This window comes from Acomys minous (genome assembly GCF_964271855.1).
Source record: "Acomys minous genome assembly, chromosome: 2".
NCBI classification, from domain to species: Eukaryota; Metazoa; Chordata; class Mammalia; order Rodentia; family Muridae; genus Acomys; species Acomys minous.
This window is the reverse complement of record NC_140484.1, coordinates 31,297,616-31,317,953: the sequence shown is the minus strand read 5'-3', so window position 1 is coordinate 31,317,953 and position 20,338 is coordinate 31,297,616. Positions and strand designations below refer to the sequence as shown.

At 43.9% G+C, this 20,338-nt stretch overlaps 1 protein-coding gene across 3 annotated transcripts in view; it reads right to left on the bottom strand.

Moving 5' to 3' along the window:
• GLIS3 (GLIS family zinc finger 3) overlaps nucleotides 1-20,338 on the bottom strand; it is a 425,955-nt gene that overhangs the window by 263,933 nt on the left and 141,684 nt on the right. For 2 of the 3 annotated variants that reach the window (XM_084769854.1, XM_084769855.1), the window contains exons 3-4: nucleotides 19,262-19,469; nucleotides 10,054-11,170 (exon numbers count right to left, since the gene is read on the bottom strand). In XM_084769854.1, the coding sequence (XP_084625980.1) occupies nucleotides 10,054-11,170; nucleotides 19,262-19,469 (1,325 nt within the window). The remainder of the gene's footprint in view (nucleotides 1-10,053; nucleotides 11,171-19,261; nucleotides 19,470-20,338) is intronic. The other variant, XM_084769856.1, reaches the window with a different exon arrangement.

Genomic DNA, 20,338 nt, shown 5'->3' with positions numbered 1-20,338 from the left:
AAAAAAAAACCCTGGGAAACTGGCCAATTCTCTTTCATAGCTTACCCAGAAAAAAAGCGAGGTGCCATCACCTTGTGGAAGGGAAAGGGAACAAACTCTCCCCCCCCCAAAAAAGTTAAGTCAAAATATTGCACTTATTGTTAATACTTTATTGTGGAAAATGTCAAGTACCTACACAAGTACAAATAACAGACTAACAATCCTCGATTTATTTATCAGCTAAGCCTCAAGTGTGTGTGTGTGTGTGTGTGTGTGGGTGCGTGGGTGCGTGCGCGCGCCCATATTATTTATTTAGCTGTAACAGGACCTAAAGGTGAATAGTAAATGGTTATGCAGTAGAAGGAAGAGAGTGTCAAGACCCACAGGTTATTTCTGAGACCTGCTACGGGGGATTAAATTAATCTAACAGCTCATAGCATAATCACTTTCTTTCCCCTCCATTTCCCTGAAGGAATCCGTCCTTAAAAGGGGAGGTTTAGTGTGTCCTTCCTTCCTTGTCAAAACTCAGTTCCCTCTGAGACGGCCAACACACTGAAACTTTTCTCAGCCGTTTACTGTTCTATGCCTGGGTTTATCTTTTCCATTACTGCCTGAAGTAAGCCTCAACTCTGAGCAGAGGACAGACAAGGTGTGAGCTGAGGCAGCCCCACAGGCCCCATGGAGCCCCACCCCCTAGAGGGAGCCACCACGCATGAAACAGAAACACATTTCTACTTTCAATTTTTTCTTTTAATACACAGCTGAGTCCTCCGTTTCCCTTTCACTACAGCGTCCCTCAACCCCAAGTCTAGTGACATCTAGCCTTTGGCTGACAAGCTGCATCCTGACCGGGAATGGAGGAAGGAGGACGTGGCCAAGGAGAAGTCAGCATCGCACAGTTTCTTACTGAGGACACACTCTGCAGTCTCGGTACCCTATGAAATGCCATCAAACACACATTCTAAACACACACAAAGTGTTCAAGAAGCTTGAGAAGCTGCCCCTTAATGATTAAGATTTAAGGACCCAGGATAAGTCACATGACCCTCCTTAATGCCTTCTGGCTGCCACAGGCAGGTATCAGGCCTTGGGAAGCCCAACCAAGGAGAAAAGTGCAGCCGATGCAGCTCCGGGAACAAATTGATAGCGGGCTGTGGTCTACAGTGGTCCTGTGGCCCAAAACACTCACCAGGGAAAGAGAGCCATATTGAGAATAATTGATTTAATTTTTTTTCTTTCCACTAAACATCTTGAACATTTAGCTCTGCTCCCTATTAATTAGTGTGAGCTGGAAAAAAAACATCCGATATGAACCTCAGCAGCAGAGGGAAAAAAGTCTAAAAGGGGCCGAGGAGCTCCGCATAATAAGCGCCAGGCCACAGCTTTGTTTAACAGTACTTCAGTCTCTGTACAGATTATTAAAGGAAATATTTAACTAAAGGAAAGCTACTCACGCACAGGATAATGTACATGGCCTACTGGCCTACGTCCACATGTTAATCATTTTACATAATTGATCAAACAGTTTTGGTCTCCCTCCCTAGGCTTGCCCAGAGTTTTAATTGTTTATCTTTAAAGTCGACAACAGAAAAGCTTTCCCTTGTCCCCACTCACGTGGCTCCCAAGCTGCTCACATGGCAAGAGGGAAAAAAATCTGTGTGTCACCAAGAGATACACTGTGTGAGCACATGCACACAGAAGTGGTGTGCTTGTGCACAATTGTGCATGTACACATGCAGGCCAGAGGTTGTCATGAAATACCTTCCTGAATCCTTGCGTACTTTTAAGACAGGGTCTCACTCACTGAATCTGGAGCTCACGGTGAGCTGAAAGGGATTCCCCCTGTGTCTTTTCTCCTGGGTGCCAAGATTAGAGAAGGATTTTATTTGAGTACTGGGGATCCCAACCTAGCCCCTCAAGGGTGTATAGAAAATGCTTTGTCAACTAAGCCACTTCCGCAGCCACTGTAATACAGAATCCAACTATACACCTAAGACATGATGGAAATGGCTGGTCTAATGGTTCATTTCTTGTGCACTGAAATACAGTGGCACTTCCTCAATGAAGACTAACTAGGTTTGTAATTCTCCAAATTTTAATACTGTCCCTATTGGACAGCAAAAGTCCTCTGAGGGTCCTTATAGCCTCTACTTGTGTCTAAAACCATCAAACTTTTTAGTGGGTTGTTTCTTCTACTGGGATATTGCGGTACCTCCACTTAAATGGCCTCCTTCCTTTTTCACAAGTTACTGGCTTTCTCCTTTCAAGATGCTGGCCCCTCTTAAGAAGGTAGTCCAGTCTCTCCATGTAGATCTGGAAGCCTCTCCTGAGTTTCCATGGAAACGGTTTCATTCACAGTCGCTGCTTTGTATTTGACACATATTCACGGGCCATCCCAAAACTGAATTCCTCAAGAGAATATTTCATGTATTTGTCTGGCTTCCCCAGGCAGGGCGTAGTTCCTGATTTGCATTCAGTGATCAGGTGAGTAAAAGAATACTCATAAAGTCCATATGTTAGTACACAGGCTATATAAGCGGGGTTTCTATACCCTGGCTTACCATCCTCAGCACAATGCTGCAGTCAGCTCCTTTCCCAACTTCTAAACCATTTCTCTTTTAAATGTCCTTAAAATTCTCCTAAAGAATTAGCTGTCCTCCCTACTGAATATGTCCATGGCATAAGAAAATAAAATAAAAATGCTGTGCTATCAAATAAGGGCAGGCAGTCTTCACTCTACTTTCTCATCCAAGTCTTTATGACTAATAAAAGCCATTTAGGCTCCATACTAGTCACACAGGAAAAGGCCACCTGACTGCCCACAGGTCTGTCAGCGTGAAACCAGGCATGTCCTGCCCTGGTTCTGGGTTTGCCAGACATATCCACTGCCCAGAGTTAACATATCCATTGTCTTATGATCATCTTGAAGCTTTGAATCAATTTTAGATGCAGAAAGTATTAACTGTGTAGAAAAAAAAAACTCCTTTCCAAGTCGTTTGGTCTAAAACTTGAAGGAAACATCTCTCAAAGATCAAAGTTCAAAGAAACTGCCTTTAAAGATAGCAGATAGATAGACAGATGGATGATAGATTAGATTCTGATAGATAGATATAGAGAGTGATAGATAGACAAACAGACAGACATCTGGACTCAAAGATGTCAACATGACCACTAAAAGAAGAGGTAATTTAAAAATATTCCAAAGGTCACTATCGACCTATCTAATAAACTGTCAAGTGACTATTCTAAAAAAGCTAAGAAAAATGCATTTGCGAAACTATACACGAACAAAACTCAAAAGGTTTGACATACACTCCCTTAATCTAATCATTTGTGGAAAGACTTCCCTAATTCTCATTTTTAAAACGTTATTTCAGAGCACAGAATTAGAGATGAACCACAAAATAAATGTGGACTAAAAGGAACATTAGCCATCAAGCAGTTAATGGTTGTGTTTAATATTAACCTCTTAGAGACACCTTAAGTTTCTAATACTTTTCATTAATCCTAGAATTACAGAATAAAGAAACATAAACCACAATTTTCTTCAAAGCATTTGCTGAAATCTGTTACGAATTTATTTTTAGGGCAAAGTTCGGGAAGGGTTAGTTCCCCAGGTAAACTGGATTAAATGCTCTCTACAGAGAAATCAAATTAAACCACCACCAAATGGCAGGTTTCCAGTTTTGGAATGTGAAATCTGATTTGACAGACGCCATATAGACGGTGGTCAATTCCCCATCTGATGGTAACTTCTGGAGTTTCGCTGTTTGCTGTTCTTAGGGATTTATAGTTTATGATAACATGTATGTCTACAGTATGCTGAACATGTACATACAAAGAGAAATACGTTCATATCTCTTTCATATAAAAATGACTGGAAAAAATCTTGAGATTTGATTTTACTGCTTGAAATCATTGAGTTTTGCATTTGATATTTGACAGACTGATGTCTTGTGGGATATGACTTGGAAGTTACAGCCTCTGATCCTTACCAGATGTTACTGGTGGTATTTCAACCTCAAGAGACAAAGAGGATATTAATGTTAATTTTATTTATTTAATCATATCAGGCAGATTTTATAAAAAGCAAAATTCAGTATTTTTTAAACATGCCAACTCTCCAGAAACGTCCATAGTAGCAAAACTGTTTTGAAGGTAGATTTTTTTTTTTTGAGAGTGGAGTTTGTAATATATTTGGAAAGGATTAACTCTCTCTTTCTTTTAAAAACGGGAAATATAGGACCAATTTCTCAGCTTTGCTGTTAGGAAGGCAAGATGACAACGATATGCTTGTAACTAAGGATAAGTCCCATCCAACCTTTAGCTACTAGTGGAGTACAGGGACCGTGTGAATTCAGATGACACGCAGCTGCTAGCCTAGCACTGCTACCCTGGGGCACTCCGACCCTTCATCTCGTCTCTGTGTTTTATCCTAAGAAGCACAAGTCTACCCTGGTAATTACAGGCAATGATGACAACGAGAAGACACTCAGTACGAAGCACGGCCTCTCCACACTTGCCCTCAGTGGCCTCGTATCTACCTAGAGGTCAAGGTCAGAACTGAGCAGTCCGAAGAGGCCTGGTTCTCAGGCATAGCCAATCATTAGAGACCACCCATAGGACTAGACACAGAACGATCACACCCCAGACTCCCCTGTGGAGGCCAGCTACTGGGGCTCTAAAAAGCACTCCAGGTGAGTTCAGTGTCAGCAAAGTTGGAAACATTGCCCCAGAAGACCCTAAGCAGGGAGCGGCTGAACAATAACCTTGGGGGAAAAATCGATTTCCTCGGCTTTGTTCTCATCTGAAAAATGGTATGTGTGGAATGAAGTTAGAGTGTAGAGCAATCAATTTCCTACTGTAGTAGGATAAAAAAAAATACAAAGTTGTACAACATTTCAAGGAGAAGGCAGAGGATGCATAAGACGGCCCCCTGCAACGCCTGCATCACCACAACAACACGAGGCAGAGACCAAGGTTTGCCCCATACTTCAGTGCCCTGACGCAGAGACAAGAAGCAACATCTGCACATCCTACTTCTTGTGTTTCTTCACCCTCTAGAAACATCCACTAACTGTGGCCAGGCGTGGTGGCGCATGCCTTTAATCCCAGCACTCGGGAGGCAGAGGCTGGTGGATCGATGTGAGTTCGAGGCCAGCCTGGTCTACAAAGTGAGTCCAGGACAGCCAAGGCTATACAGAGAAACCCTGTCTTGAAAAACCAAAACCAAAAAAAAAAAAAAAAAAAAAAAAAAGAGAGAAAGGAATATCCAGTAACCTAAGATTACTGGTTCCCCTGCCCATAGGATTTGTTTAACCACATAATTGTTTATCTGAAAATCCTTTTAATTCTTCTGTGGGTTTCAATGTGCATAAATTGGATTATACCACATTTTACACATAATATTTTACTCAACCTTATTTTGTGAAACTTACCATGGAGTGTGTTTCACTAATCTTAAACTCTTTCATAGTATTTCACAGGAATAAACCATAATCAATTGGTTTACCTTGTCTGGGGACAGTCGAGTTAATTACATTTTTATATAAATTAAACCACAAATGCAATATGTATGTCATCTCAGCTTTCCATGCTGCCATGTAAAGGAGTCTCTAGGAGAGACACCTATACACGATTTTGTTGGATATGCACAATTTCAAACTTACTGTGCATTTCCAAATTGCTCTCCAAGGTGGTTATACCAATTTATTCTTTCTAGAAAAATACACACACACACACACACACACACACACACACACACACACACACACCATTAATACTCGTATCAATACTTGGGACTATGAACTGTTATACATTACTGTCTATATAAAGATTTTGGTGTGTTAAATAATTATTATAGTTGAATAATATTTTCCTAAGGTCCCCTTTGGTTATATAATTATGGTAATCACATAAATGTGAAATCTTATCAAAAATAACAAAATAAAGATGGGGGGGTCAGTTTACAACAGATTTACTTTTCCTCAAAAAATACCATTCATGGCCAAAGCTGGCCCATGCGCTTGCATCAGGCTATAAAAGAGGAATAAGGACACGGTCTCAGTTCTGTATTTATTTTCTTGTGCTCATAATCCAATGTTACTTAAAAAGCAAACTGCCCAATATCCAAGCCAAAGCAAATACACTGGAATTTGCCAGGGAAAATGCCTGTGGAGAAATGACTCAATTCATACAAAATTCAAAACTGTCTTTGGTCAGTAACATTTTCATGAAAATTTGTGGGTGGGTAAAAAGTTTTGCAAAATTCTTTTTTCCTATTGGATTAAATTCCTCCAGGAAAAATAAGCAAAATGTAAGTGGCAGCCCGCATCACCCCTAATTCCCTTCTTAGCACCCCTAACCGCCCAGCACAACTGCTTTCAATTGTACAGGAAAAGGAGGCCAGGTGGTTCTGGTCCTAACAGGGCCCCGGGCCCTGTACTGGCACAGCCTGGTTCTCAGCACAAGCACTCAGCAATGGAGCTTCTCACAGCACTCAGCATGCGAACACCACTGGGTAACAGCAGAGAGACCTCCGTAGGGTGAAAGTGTCTGACACAGTCTTTTAAGAACGACCGCTACGGCAGCCTAAGCAATGGTTGGTACACTGTGATGATTTGATACACATCATGTTGAAGAGAGGTGGGGAGGGGCAGAGGGAAGGAGGGAAGAAGGGGAGGGGAAGGGGGGAGGGAGGGAGGGAAGGAGGGTGGGAGAGATGAGAGACAGACAGAGACACTCCATGCCTCTAAGACTTGCTCTAAATTGAGAATCAGTCACCTCACCATCTCAGAAAGACTTAGCAGAACTTGGCATTGTGGCAACAGTCAACAACTCAAGATTTACCAAGGACAGAGCTGATCTAAAAAGCAAGAAGGCAGGAAAGAGCACAGTGGGCACCCAGAAACCACTTTAGCTACCAGCCATGAGCAAATGATCCCGGACACTGGTTTCTGATCTGAGAACTGCCTCTCTGCCCAGTGAGGCCTTTGCTTTCCAAAACTTTGGTACTTTCTGGAACTGTCCATTACATGCAACCAGGATGGTGAGGAGAGAGCTAGCTTGTCTTTCCTCAGAGGCAGTCAGAATGCGATCTGGTGAAGGGCGCGACTGTTTAGAAGAGAATGAGCCCATCGTTTTCTTCCAGCAACAGAACCAAACAGTGAATCCTGAATCTTCCCCCTGGTTGTGCCACCAAGAATCCTGAGAGATCTGCAACGCCAGGTTCCGGGTTGGTCTGCGGGGTCACCATGAGGAATGGTTGATAAAATGGGTTCTCCCAGGTAGCAAAAGAAACTTGGCATGCAGGAAGGATTCCACAGCAGCCTGTGACTGTAAAGCAGGCCTCGGCCCTGACACACCCTTCCTTTTACCATAACGTCCAGACGTCCTTTGTGCTGCTTGTAGCCATGGTCACCAAACACATAGGGGCCACCATTCCTTTCTTGGTTCAATAATCCCAGCGAGTGAAAATGATGACTAAGCCCAACTACCGTCTATAGAGGAGCGATAAACTAGCCTTAGAACTTACACTACCCCTAGGTTTTGTAGGCAAAGCCCATTTCTCCGGGAGAGCGTGGTCATTTTACATGGCTTGTCTCCAGCTTTGAGTAAATTACCCTCGGGTTTCAATGTAATGAAAGCATTTTACTGTTTCAAGTTCTGTGTGCCTGGGTCCCGTGAGTCTGCGAAGATCCCCCTTTGTAAATGGCAGGGGACCGAACACCTCAGCGTTCATCCCCCTTAAGCACAATGCCTCCTTCTCCCTGGCCTACAATTTGAGACATCCGCCAAGGCTTCACAGCAAGATTACCCTACTGCCAGCTGCCTGCAGGCCCCCATATCAAGCACACGACACATAGCGACAGAAGAGTCTTCAGAAGAGATGGGATTCATGATGTGTAAGTTTCTACGAAAATGGCTATCTTCCTGTTACAATCCTACGCTCCCCACCTAAGAAACTCTGCTTTGTCTGAATGGATTTGCAGCACAGCACATGAGCGGTTTGTGAGGCTATTGGCTTAGGAATGCGAGCTTGCCAAGGTTCCTACCTACTAATGAGGAGGAGGCTGATTAGGAGAGCAACTCGCCTCATCCACCCGTCTGTCCTGAATGGCACAGTGAACAGGCCTGCAAGCTCGCTTCATCCGCCCGCCCATCCTGAACGGCACAGTGAACATCAGTGCAGCCTGGAAGCGCTCACCTCTCAGCTTTATTCTCTCCCTCGACTATTTCTATTTTCACTACGCCTTGTGCGCTTCAGCAGAAGTCAACTCCGCAGAGTTAAAGGCCTTTGAAAACTCTGGGACCAGAGGTGAAAATGGGGGAGATTCTTTTGCATAAAAATTACTTTTGTAATGCAAAGGGTTTTTAAATATAATTCTTCTAACTTTAATGTTTATTTCAGTAAAGCCAAATCCAGGAAACTATTTTCAGCCAGGGTTAGTCAGAACTAAAAGGTTGGACTGTTTTCCTTCAGAGTCCCGGTGTCTTTCCTGTTTGCAACAGGCTCCTGTGTTCCGAGCAGAGTAAGTGGAACTGCCTTCAATCGCTTGTCTCACTCTGGCAGTTTTAACACAGAACCCTACTGACAGGAGTGAGGCTTGGCCTCCTGGAATGTAATTATTCTTTTCACTCACAGGACCGGGCACCCCCATGATGCATCGGCCTCAGGTTTTCCTTAAGAAAAATCACAACATGGGGCATAATGTAATGACAAGAAATGCAATTTCACTCCACCAGAAAGCCTTAAAACCCTTTCAGAAATACCCACTGCTTTAGGTGAAAAGCGCTCCTAAATCGGGCGTTGCGGCTCTCACCTGCATGGTGCGCTTTTTCCAGGAATTGGAGTTTGTCCAAGCTACAGTCAAATATAAACACGGTCCAGACACTTTAGATCACAACCTACTGCAGGAAGAGATACTGCTGGTTGGGAGACCACAGTTCAAAAATGGCCCTTTTCACACCGGTTTACATGCTTCCCTTATCGCTGATCTCTGGAACTCTCGATATTAAGGGACACACAGAATTCTCAATTCCAACTCTGAAGAACTATTCGTGCCCATCTAGAGTAACAGAAAACATATGTTCTTTTTTTTTTTTTTTTTTTTTTTTTGCAAGAGTTCTGTGAGCCGAGTCAGATTGTGCCAAGCTATCTCTGTTAACCCCGGGGGTGGAGTCCTGCTTGTGCACCCTGAGGGCTTCTGTGAGGTGTGAAACTGTTGGGGAAGCATTTAAGAAGCATACTATTCAAAAGCAGTCAATTCTGCCAAGAAACAGCATCGGAGTTTGCAGGGATCGGAGCTGGGAAAAGAGCTAGGCGGGACATCAGAGCCATGGGCTTCAACACCAAAGACCTTCTCAGCCCGGGCCTTACGCTTTTCCACAAAATCCTCCTTCTGCAAAATTAAGTGAGATCCCATGAGGCTCTGCTCCTATGGTATCCCCTTGGTGTTCCCTTGCTGACTCAAAACCATTAAAGTGCTTCACAACCTTGGAGGGGAGAATGTGCTGGCACGAGGGTGCATGCTGCGACAATTTCAATAGTAAGTTCCGAAGTGGAGAATTCCTTTCTTAAACGTCAGAATCATTCCTTCCTTCCAGACCCCCAATTCCCACCTCAATTTTTGGAGGTTAGAGAAAAAACTGAATATTTACTTTGAAAAAGAACACAAGCTTGTGTGTGGCACAGTTTATGGTCCCTTGCTTGCCACGTAGTAAATAGAACCCCGAGTCTGTGTCCCTCCCACCTTTCCTCAGACCACAGACAGGCCCACAGACCTCTAGTACCTCGGTGGCATAGGGCTTGCCCTAGAAAAGTGAGAGAAACCAGCAGCCACCAGATATCAAAGGAACCTTCTCCTTGTGCTAGCTTAGCTGAAGAGGCGAGCGACCTCGGATGTACCTTTAACCACCCCACACATCCACATACCACAGAAACAGAAACTGTTACCTGACTTCTCGGTCATCTTTGATTAAAAATAACAAAACAAAACAAAAAAAACACGTATCCATGAAAGCAAGCTAGGCCTCCAAGAAAGGTGGACCAGGCCTTAGAAAACTCCAACTCACCGTACACTTGTTGGGCTTCTCCCCCGAGTGGACCCTCATGTGGATCAGCAGTTTGTAGCGGGCATTGAAGGGCTTGTACCTTCTAGGGCAGCCGGTCCAGAAGCAGGTGAAGTCTTCCCCCTTGCGTTGGTCTATGTGGACCTTCTCGATGTGCCTCACCAGCTCCTCCTGCTGGTCATAGAGGGCACTGCAGTCTATCCAACGACAGCAGTGCTTACCCCCTGAGTCCTCCATCTCCCCATCTTCATCCAGGCCAGGCTGGGCCAGGGCCAGCGACTGGCTGTGAGGCAGGAGCTCTGGGTGATGAAGGTGTGAGTGGGCATGGTATGGGGGTGGGGGGCCCTGAGGCGGGGGGAGAGGGGGCAGAGGAGGCGCGGAGGGCAGGTCCAAGGTACTGCCCGTGAACTCCTCCAGGCGCTCCGTTTTGAGCATGTTGGCTGTCTGGCCATCGGGGCCGGGTAAGCCTGGCTGCAGCACCATGTTGTTTACAGGTCCAGGCTGCAGTCCACCATGCTCCAGCTGCTGCATGCGTTCGTACTCCGGTGTGCCATCCTCGCCGTAGCCTGGCAGCGTATGGCCTCCACTGGCTACCAGCACACCTTTCTGCCCACTGGACACTGCGCAGGACTGAGGGATGCAACTGCCGCGAACACCCAGGAAATGCCCATAGACGTCCGATTGTGGAGACATACTGGCTGGAGAGGCTCTTGATCCATTGATATAGGCAACCAGGGACGTGGGCGAAGTACGGATGATAGTATTGAAGTCAATCCCGATGCCATCAGACAGAGGGGACAAGGACAGCGCCCTCTTCTTGGAGCGGGTGGAGTGGGACCTGGTTGCTGAGTGCCGAGGACTGTGGTAAGGAGGGTGGCTGTTTTCCATGCCAAAAAGGTAAGGTGGCAACGAGTTAGACACGCTGCTGCCGGACACTGGTGTGCCCGGAGGCAAGCTAAGGAGGTCCCCTAGGTCCGTGCCATTCTGAGAGCTGTGGCTGGACGGAAGAGAAGGGGAGGCCCTGTAGCTCTGAGACCACTCCTGCTTCACACTCAAGGCCGACTGACTCTCCGTCAGACTCAAAGTCGTGGACACCAGAGACTCTTGCAAAATAACGGACCTGGAGTAGCAGCCAGAGAGAAGGGGGGAAAAAAGTTTTCAGTGGGATGTGGATTGCTTAAGAGCTAAGAGAACACTGCACTGAGAGTCCCTTAATTATATTGTATTCTCCACTCAACGCAAGGTCTTGAACTATGATTAGAACCCAAGGGTTAGTTCCAGGTAAATAATAGTTTACCAAGACAGACAATAAAAGCTAATGCTCACTAGAATAATCAAAGAGCTGTTGTTACAAATAGCTCTAGTACTTCAGTGAGAATAAATAGTCCTCACTTCAAAATATCTTTTTTATTAAACAAAGGGGGGGAACTGGGGACTAGGAAAACGTTATAGATGCTTGTCATGGTAAACCAAATGAATATTTATTAAGCACCTACTGTGTGCACCATGCTGTAATAGGTTTTGCAGGTCATACAGTTCTGAACAGCATTAACTTTCCATTAAAATCTGCTTGGGAAGGTGATAGTTTTTAAAGTAAATCTTCCAAGATAAATATTGTACTAGAAACTTACAAATAATTTTACAATTCAGTTTCACTGATAATATCAAACTAGACATTTTTAAAGGGCAATTTACAATGCAAACACTCATTCATTTCAAGTGATCTTAGAAAATTTATGAAAGTATAAAATACATGGGCACAAAGTATGCCTCGGTGGTGAAGTGCACACTTAACATGCCAGAGACACAGTTTCTCTCTCTCTCTCTCTCTCTCTCTCTCTCTCTCTCTCTCTCTCTCTCTCTCTCTCACACACACACACACACACATACACACATACACACACACACACACACACACACACACCAGTCCTTAACAGAACAGAGCTATTGTGCATAAAGGAGCAGCAGACTGAAGAGCTGCATTTGGAGTCATGCATCAGGGCCATGTGAGCTCTCACCACATTTGTTAGATGGGTTTCCCCCGAGCTCTCGGCCTTGAATCCAGCAGCTTCAGGCCACTCACTTGCAGCGGTTCATTTTTACAACAATCCCTACCCTGTCCTTACCCTTTACCAAAAAAAACAAAAACACACAAAAAAAACCCAGAAAGCCAAATATGTCACAATTCATTGTTTGCATATCAAAGTGGTTCATAATAGTAATTCTAGCCCCTTGAAAATTCATTTTGTTTTCCAAGGACATTATTGCTGCCTTTAAAAACAATAGAAGAAAAAAAAAGCTATGTCCCTGGGACAGAGCATTCATCTCCCAAAAAAACGGTCAATAGGTAGACGTAGAGAGAAAAAGTACCCCAATCCCAGTCCAGGTGCAACAGGCAGTTGAGAAGCTTGACTTGCTGATGTGCCTCTACAGCTGGCTTTCTAGAGACTTCTAAATGAAGTAATCACCAAAATTTCTTATCTAAAACGTGTGACTTCTTCCCTGCACGAGCACATGCACTGTCTGCAGCTGTTAAATATCAACTGTAGCAAAGGAAGTGAAGGATGGGGAAGCACCTCTTCACCTTTCAAAGCCCTACTCCGCTTCACAGAAGGGAATCCAGGAAAACTGTTTCTGCCAAGCCTGGGACACGTGAAGACAGCACCTCGACTCTGAAAAGCACTGTGTAAGGTGGTAACGCTGCAATCGACCTGGAGCTGCCGTCGGATGTGGTCATGTTTACCAATGACAAACACAGCAGGAACCTATGTCCGGCTGCCCTTGACACAGATTTGGTTTCTTGCCTCACATCCTTACATTTGGACTAAAGTCCTTCTGCAAGCTCCAAACTGGCCTGTGAACAGCTTGCATTTTTAATTCCCCATGGACACCTCTCAATTATTTTCCGAGCACACTTACAGCATGTGGCTCTTCCTGCAGAACTCAGCGGAAAGCTCTGGTAGCTGGATGTCAAGAGCCTTTTGACCCTATCCCCAGTGAGAGTCAGGAATTACATTCGGACGTGAGCCACATCAGTGGAAATGCCATGTACGAAGCCGGAAGGGCAGACTCTGCTGTTCACTGAGGTCGAGAAACCATGGGCCGTCAGAACACTGACAGAGCCATGTCTCAATGGGTGCCTGTTCTCAGATGGTGGCCACTTTATAACATTTCAGACTTCTAGGCAGTAACTGACGAAGTAGCTCATTCAATTGTATGCACTTTGCTGATAAAATTACTTGTCTCAATGGCAGCATAGAGAAACATGTTCACCTTTCCAACAATGAAAGGCAAGTCTCATTTCCCTTAAATTATGCTGAACGTGGCTTAATTTATAGCACAGCATAACTCAGGGTCTGGATGTTGCGTAACTTCTTCAGCATCTCAGTTTTCCAAGGCAGTTGTTCAAATAGTTCAGCAAACTGAATAGTCTACTTAAAGCAATGGCGTGCACAGGGAACTACCTCATGCCCTTCCCTCCCTCAAATGCCTCATAGGGACAAAAGTGGCAACAAATGGCAGTCAAGCTCTCTGACTCTCAACGATACACTCTGGGAGACCTAACTGTTCAAAGTCCCACCCCGTGGCATCTCTCTCTGTAGTGAGTGTCCTTCCTGCTAAGCAGCTCCACCATCTCACTACACTTTGAAGCATCTGTGTCTTCCTCAGCAAATGTCACGGCCCTTCAAGTGAAAGGGTGACTTTTATCTCCCCATGTCCCTACCAGAGTGTTAAATACAAACGAAGTGCTCAAACACACGCAAACCTGTGACCCTCCCCCCCACCCTAGGATTCTGAAGACTGTAGCGAGAAGATCTTGACTTCAAGGCCAACCTAGACTACACAGGAAGTTGTTATCTCAAAGAACGGGATCAATAAGTAAATTTTAAAAAATAACAATCATAAAAAAAAATAATAATCATGATATCTGATGAACCATTATTTACAAAGCCTAGAGAACATTTTTAGATATTAACTTATTGAATACACAGTATGAGATAAATTAACTAGACTTCAAATATTTTTTATAGGAAGAAAGTAACTAAAAATGTGAGTTTCCTATTGTGGCAGCAAAGGAGTGGTGTAAGGTCTTTAGCAAAGGACAGATGGGGGTAAATGACCAGCAGAGACCTAGCTGGCTCACATTCCTCCCAATGTTTCCCCTATGTGGTCCATAAGTCTCTGCTTGATTGAAAGACTTGGTGAAAAACAGGCTTAAAAATCACACAAACCAGGCCTGCATCACGGATTGTCTGTTTTTCTGCAACAGTATGCTGAAGGAGTGTAAAGGCTGCCAAAGAGTCTAGCCTGTTAACCCCTGCTGCTATACACACCAGGCCTGTGGAAGAGAAAGTGACAAAGAACTCGGAAAGCTGTGTCACCACACTGAGAGCAATCTCCGTCTCCATATGTTCATCTGATCCTAACGACATTATTTCTGGTGACTGGCTAATTTGGAACTATATGTGAAAGGCAAGACGATAAATCGCAAACGAAATAAAAGCAAAGTGAAAAACAAAATTCAGACACCATCAGGAAAAAATATGCTCTCACGAAGCCAAAGGAGCTGTGATGACCAAGTTGAGCTGTTTTTGTTCTAAAGCTTAAAGTTTTAACTTACAAGGTCATATGGAATTCCATGGACTAATGGTCATGAGGAAAAACATATACAAAAACATATACAAAGTGTGTATGAGTATACTATATAACATATATGTGACATAAACCCACAGGTCCTGCAAAAGAAGATATGCCCTACTCTATCTGGAAAGTGTCATCTATGTACCCCAGTTAATCCTCCAAAAAGAAATTAGCAGTATGGCTCATAACACAGAACAGCATTATAAGATGTTGGAGTGCACAGGGAGCCTAAGTCCGTTCTCCAGCCTCCTCTTGGCCTTCTCTGAGCTTTGTGGACATACTACAAACAAACAAACAAACAAACAAACAAAGGCCACTACCACCAACAGCATCCAGTTTAGAATATGAAAAGACAAATGCAGAGGGTTTAGGTCCAGACAGACATCTCTAGGCGGTGGCTGACCTTTGTGATGACAAACTATGAAACTGGCACTGGGCATAGAAATTAGGATTCCCATATCTTGGGTCCACTGTACCTTCAATAGGGATGACACCTGCTAGGACTGCGACGATGGGCATCCATTCATAAATTCGTATTCACAATGCACGTGGACACACTAGGCTAGCTGAGCACCCGCCACGCCCACCCAAGCAGCACCCCATCTCCTTTACTGATTAGCTTTGCCAGGCTGACAGTTACCAGGTGTCTGAGAAGCAGGTGTTGTTTCAGTACTCCAGCCTTGTCATCTAGGGGACAAGCCTTGACAGCAGGGTGTGGGTGGCACCCGTACTGACAGTGGCTCCTGACTCTCCAACAGAATAGCACTGTGGTGGGCTAACGAGAAATGACCGGGAAGTCAACTGCACAAAATCCATGGCACCAAGGCAGGATTCTCATCACTGGACTACACAGAACATAAGCATTAAAAAAAAAAAAAAAAAAGAAAAGAAAGAAAAGAAAGGAGTGTGCTCTCAGGGGAGCATCCCAGAAGGAAAATACATTTAAATCAAGTAAAAAGAAAAAAGAAAGAAATACAGCTGACAAATCTCAGAAAAAGTGTTCAATATTATCACTGATGAAGACGTATCAATTAAGATAATTGCACAATTATTATCTCAAACTAATAACTGCTTAGAGAAAACTAAATATATGCTATTGTCTAAGACCACTGTTGAGCTTGCACATGGGTTGGTCTTCTCTGCAGTACTACCTGAAAACGCCTACTAATAGCATCAAAGCTACTATTAATAGCTGTTCACTTTAGGCCAGGCGTGGTGACGCATGCCTTTAATCCCAGCACTCGGGAGGCAGAGGCAGGTAGATCACTGTGAGTTCGAGGCCAACCTGGACTACAAAGCGAGTCTAGGACAGCCAATACTACACAGAGAAACCCTGTCTCGAAAAACAAAAACAAAAACAAAAACAAAAACAAAAACAAAAAATAGCTGTTCATTTAAACCAGCCAATCTTAACTCTTAAGAATTTATTCTAATCACTAAAGATAAGAAATAAAAGAGTTGCAAGTTAATCCAATAAAGTAAATTATTTGTAATACTAACATAAGAAGCAGAGCTATGAGGCAAGCTATCAAGGAGAAAAAGCATGCAGTAGCCTGCTCTGTGGTGATGCCTATGCACCACTACTATGATGAGCACAGCAAGACATCCTTAAAGGTGCAACAGTGGCACTCATGTATTAGTGGTAACCAACAGCTGTCTATGTACAGAAATCCTATTCAACAGGAGGGAAATCATATCTGGTATTGTAAACCTAGCCAAGAATACATGCCTAGCAAGGTCATCCATCTCAGAGGAAAGCCTACTAAAGCCACTTTTCCTAAGTACAGCTCCGAAGTGCGTTCTAAACACTTGTCCTTATATACCACAGGTATACGTAGTTTTCATTCCTCTTCAAAGAAGCTTCATTTCGCAGCAGATGGAGACCATGAGGAAATACTGCAACTAGTCAAAATGCAGAAAACAGCCTACTACAGCAGGTCCAGTGGCCATTAATACACATCTGTAACACGACCATGAACCAACCCTTCAGGGAGCGGAAGAGGAAAGCTGGTCATAGCCAGAGCAGAAATATTGTGTCTTCTACATATTTCAGGGAAGCTAAGCCCCTGAAATCTCAATAATATGTCTGCTTAAGCAAGACATGAACAACGGTAGCACCAGGCAACATGTCAGCATGGACGGGAAACTTTTCACAGGACCGCCACTGTAGATGAAGAGGTACAGGCAAGAAAAGACAGCTAAGAGATGGAGACTTAAGTCTCTCCAAGGAAGAGCCCCTAAGTGCTTAGTCAACGCCAAGTGGTCACAGCACTCATAAAGGACACACTGAAGGGCCTCGGCAAGGGCTCCTTCTATTTATTTGCTTTAGGTATGCAAAGTAATATTTCAAGAAGAAGAAGAGGCCGTGCACTTGAAAGAGGAGAACTGGAAGGAGGACGGAGAAGAAAGAAATGATGTATTTTAATTTTTTTAAAAAAAAAATCATGAAAAAGAAAGAACTAAATGCCTAGTGATAAAGGGCTGGTAAAAATTCATTTTATTTCTGTACTTTCTTTGTAAAATGGCATTTGTGCTGGGAAGAAACCATTATATGAAGCTAAGGAAGATGTCTTTAAAAAGAGTGTGTATATATATATATATATTATAAAACTGCTCATTCTGAGGTCAACTTGACAGGCAGGAAACCCAGTGCCTGAAGGGCCTGTGCTCGCATGTCCTTATACTCATGATAATCTCGGTGATGGGACTCAGGATGAGCACACTTGCTGCCTGACGCTTTTCTACACTTTCCTCATTTCCTACGTTGCATAGTGACTGTACAACCATAGGAGAAAAAAAAAATCAACTCTGAAGCTTTCCAAACAGCAAGCACCTCTCCGACTGAATGGTTCACCATGCCTGTGACCCCCAGCCACCTGCAGAAAACCCTGCCGCCTCAAATGCTCAGCTGAGTTTGCTCACCACCTTCCCTTCAGTGCTAGCTTGGACAATGCCTTCAGGTCGTACTGTTGCCTCTTAAGCTTTCAATTACCTGGTGGGACATACAACGAATGTGCTGATCACATAAAATATGCAACCTTTCCAAACCGCTGTAAGTGGGTCCCATCCTTCACTTCACAAGCCATTTTCAACTCCTGTTTCTTTACCAATCCTTTAAAAAAAAAATCCCAGAGAAGGGCTCATGGAATAGTCAAAACACTTGTCAGTGCAACGTCAAGATGTTGTCTTTTAAGGATGTAATATTATGCTAAGGAATCAGGTATGCCAGAAAGCCCTGAGATAATGACCCCGCTGGCCGCCCCATGAAAAGGACTGCGTAAGGCACCTGGCTGGAGCGGCCTAAACCATCACTTTCTCCATTAATTATGCCTGCCTTCCAGGCATGGGCTGGACTTGCCACAGACAGGAAGCTGAAGGTTTCCAGTGATGCCCACCAATGAGCAAGGTTAATTTTACATGCAGCACTCAGCAAGGCTGAGGAGTCCCTTGAGGCATAGTCATCAGTCGGAAAGTGACAGTAGCTTGCCATCACTAAAGTCTCAGGCAGAAAACAAGCTTTCACTTCATAAAAAAAAAAGGCATAAATAAATGATCTGGGGGTCTCAACTGGAGGCTGGAAGGAGGCCCAGATAAAAGAGGAGGGAAGATTAGCAGCAGGAAGGGAAAAAGGAGAAATGGGGTCTCGGGACCATAGGGCACCTTAGCAGGTTACAGGCTGCAAAGAAGGATGCGGAGTCAACTCCTTTCACATCCATCACCCCAGCAGTGGCTCTCACAGGCAAAAATTCTGCACTGTGTTCTTCCAAGAAAGTTAACTTTTCAGAGATGAAATGATAAGCTTCAAAAGAAATAGAGCATAAACGCTATACCGTAGTTCACTTTTATTCAACACACACACACACACACACACACACACACACACACACACACACTAAAAAAAAGATAAAAATTTCTTTGGGGGTGAGTAGTTTCTTTTCTATTTAACTCTTCTGAATGGAAAATACACAAGGCTTTACTGTACTTACTCTGCCACCTAATTAAATATTTAACTAAAGGCTTGTGTAACAATGAAAATATATCTTCCAAAAAACATTATAATTCATGACTTCAATCTTTATTCTCTCTACTGTTTCTCTTAACTCTTTCAGTATGCTCACAGTAGGTACTTAGTAAGTGTTTGTGTATATGAGTGGGCAGGTGGGTCGAGACGGGCAGCTTGTAAACCAGCCCTGAGACCCCACAATGCTCACCTTAAAAACACTGCAGATAAGCACAGAGCATCTCAGTGGCCAAAATAGGACTTGGGGTTCCTGAAGGCACCAAATGTCACATGACCAGACAGCAGCTATTAAACTATCCCTCCCATTTGACAGAATAAGCATAACACATAGTCACCTTTTAGACACATTTTCCTATAAAGCGTAAACCGAAAGAGCTGCTTCCGTGTGAGCGAGTGAGCAAATGAGCGAGTGGGTGAGTGAGCGGGTGAGCAAGTGAGTGAGCGGGTGAGTGAGCGAGCAAGCACACTCGTGTTTAGGAAGAGAGGGGACAACACTCATGGGGTATGATTACACCGTAAGGAAAGGGGGGAAAAAACGTAAGTCGAGACCTGGTATCAGAAGGAGGTCTATTCAGGTTGGCTGCATTCACTGCCCTCGGTAAGCTAGGACTGATCTGCTTGCATGCTGTGGTGACCTGGCTTGCTGGAGGTGAAATGGGTCCCAGTCGCTGAACCATCATGGGACTGTTGGTGACCACTAGATTGTTGCAGCTGCCTTTTCCAATGGACTTGCACTGAGGCCCAAAGCCAAGAGCCCCTAAAAACAAACGAATCAGGTTAGCTTTTATGTCCCTTACATCAGCAATCAGTACATACACACATGTGCACATTTATGTCAGGGCTCATCTTTACAGACTGTCCTTGGACCTTCTCTCTCTCTCTCTTTTTTTTAATCTATTTTTTGAACACGGGGTCTCATGTAGCCTAGGCTACCCTCCAACTCACTATGTAGCCAAAGCTAGCCTTGAGCCCCTGTTCTTCCTTCTTCCGCATCCCAAGTGCTGGTGTTACTCTTTAGTATTGATGACGCCAAGAAGCAAACATTCCAGTGTAAAAGCTGTAACGCTATAGCAAAAAGTTTTTTATAACCACCACTGACAACAAATGTAGTTAAACTTCACTATGTAGAAATGAAAATCACCAATTGAAAACTATGTTGAAAGTCATACCTTAACTGAAGGCTGAAGATCGGTTAGAAGATGGAAGTATCTTTATCAAATCAGTTGTTCCGAGAGTAGCTAATAATTTTGAATCACACAGCAAATAAAGTCAATACTGCTGGGGAGGGGGTGGACATTCAACTGATCTATTTGATTGCAAATCTGCACATCCCAGAATCCTCCTTAAGGGGGAATTATAGTCATGCTACATCCCTTCAACCCTGAACTGTCCCTCTTCGTCCCAGTATGTTGTCATTGGACATACAACTTTTTTTTTTTTAATTCAAGAATGGGAAATCCCTAGAACACTCCTTTGGAAAGGCAATTGAATTTAACACCATTGTTTTGTTTTCATTACTTATAATATTCCAATGTAGAAAAAAAGGCAAAGAAACCCACAAGGGTCTGTGTCATTCAAGAAAAGTGAAAAACGGGGAAGAAATGGCTAATGTGCCATGACTCACTT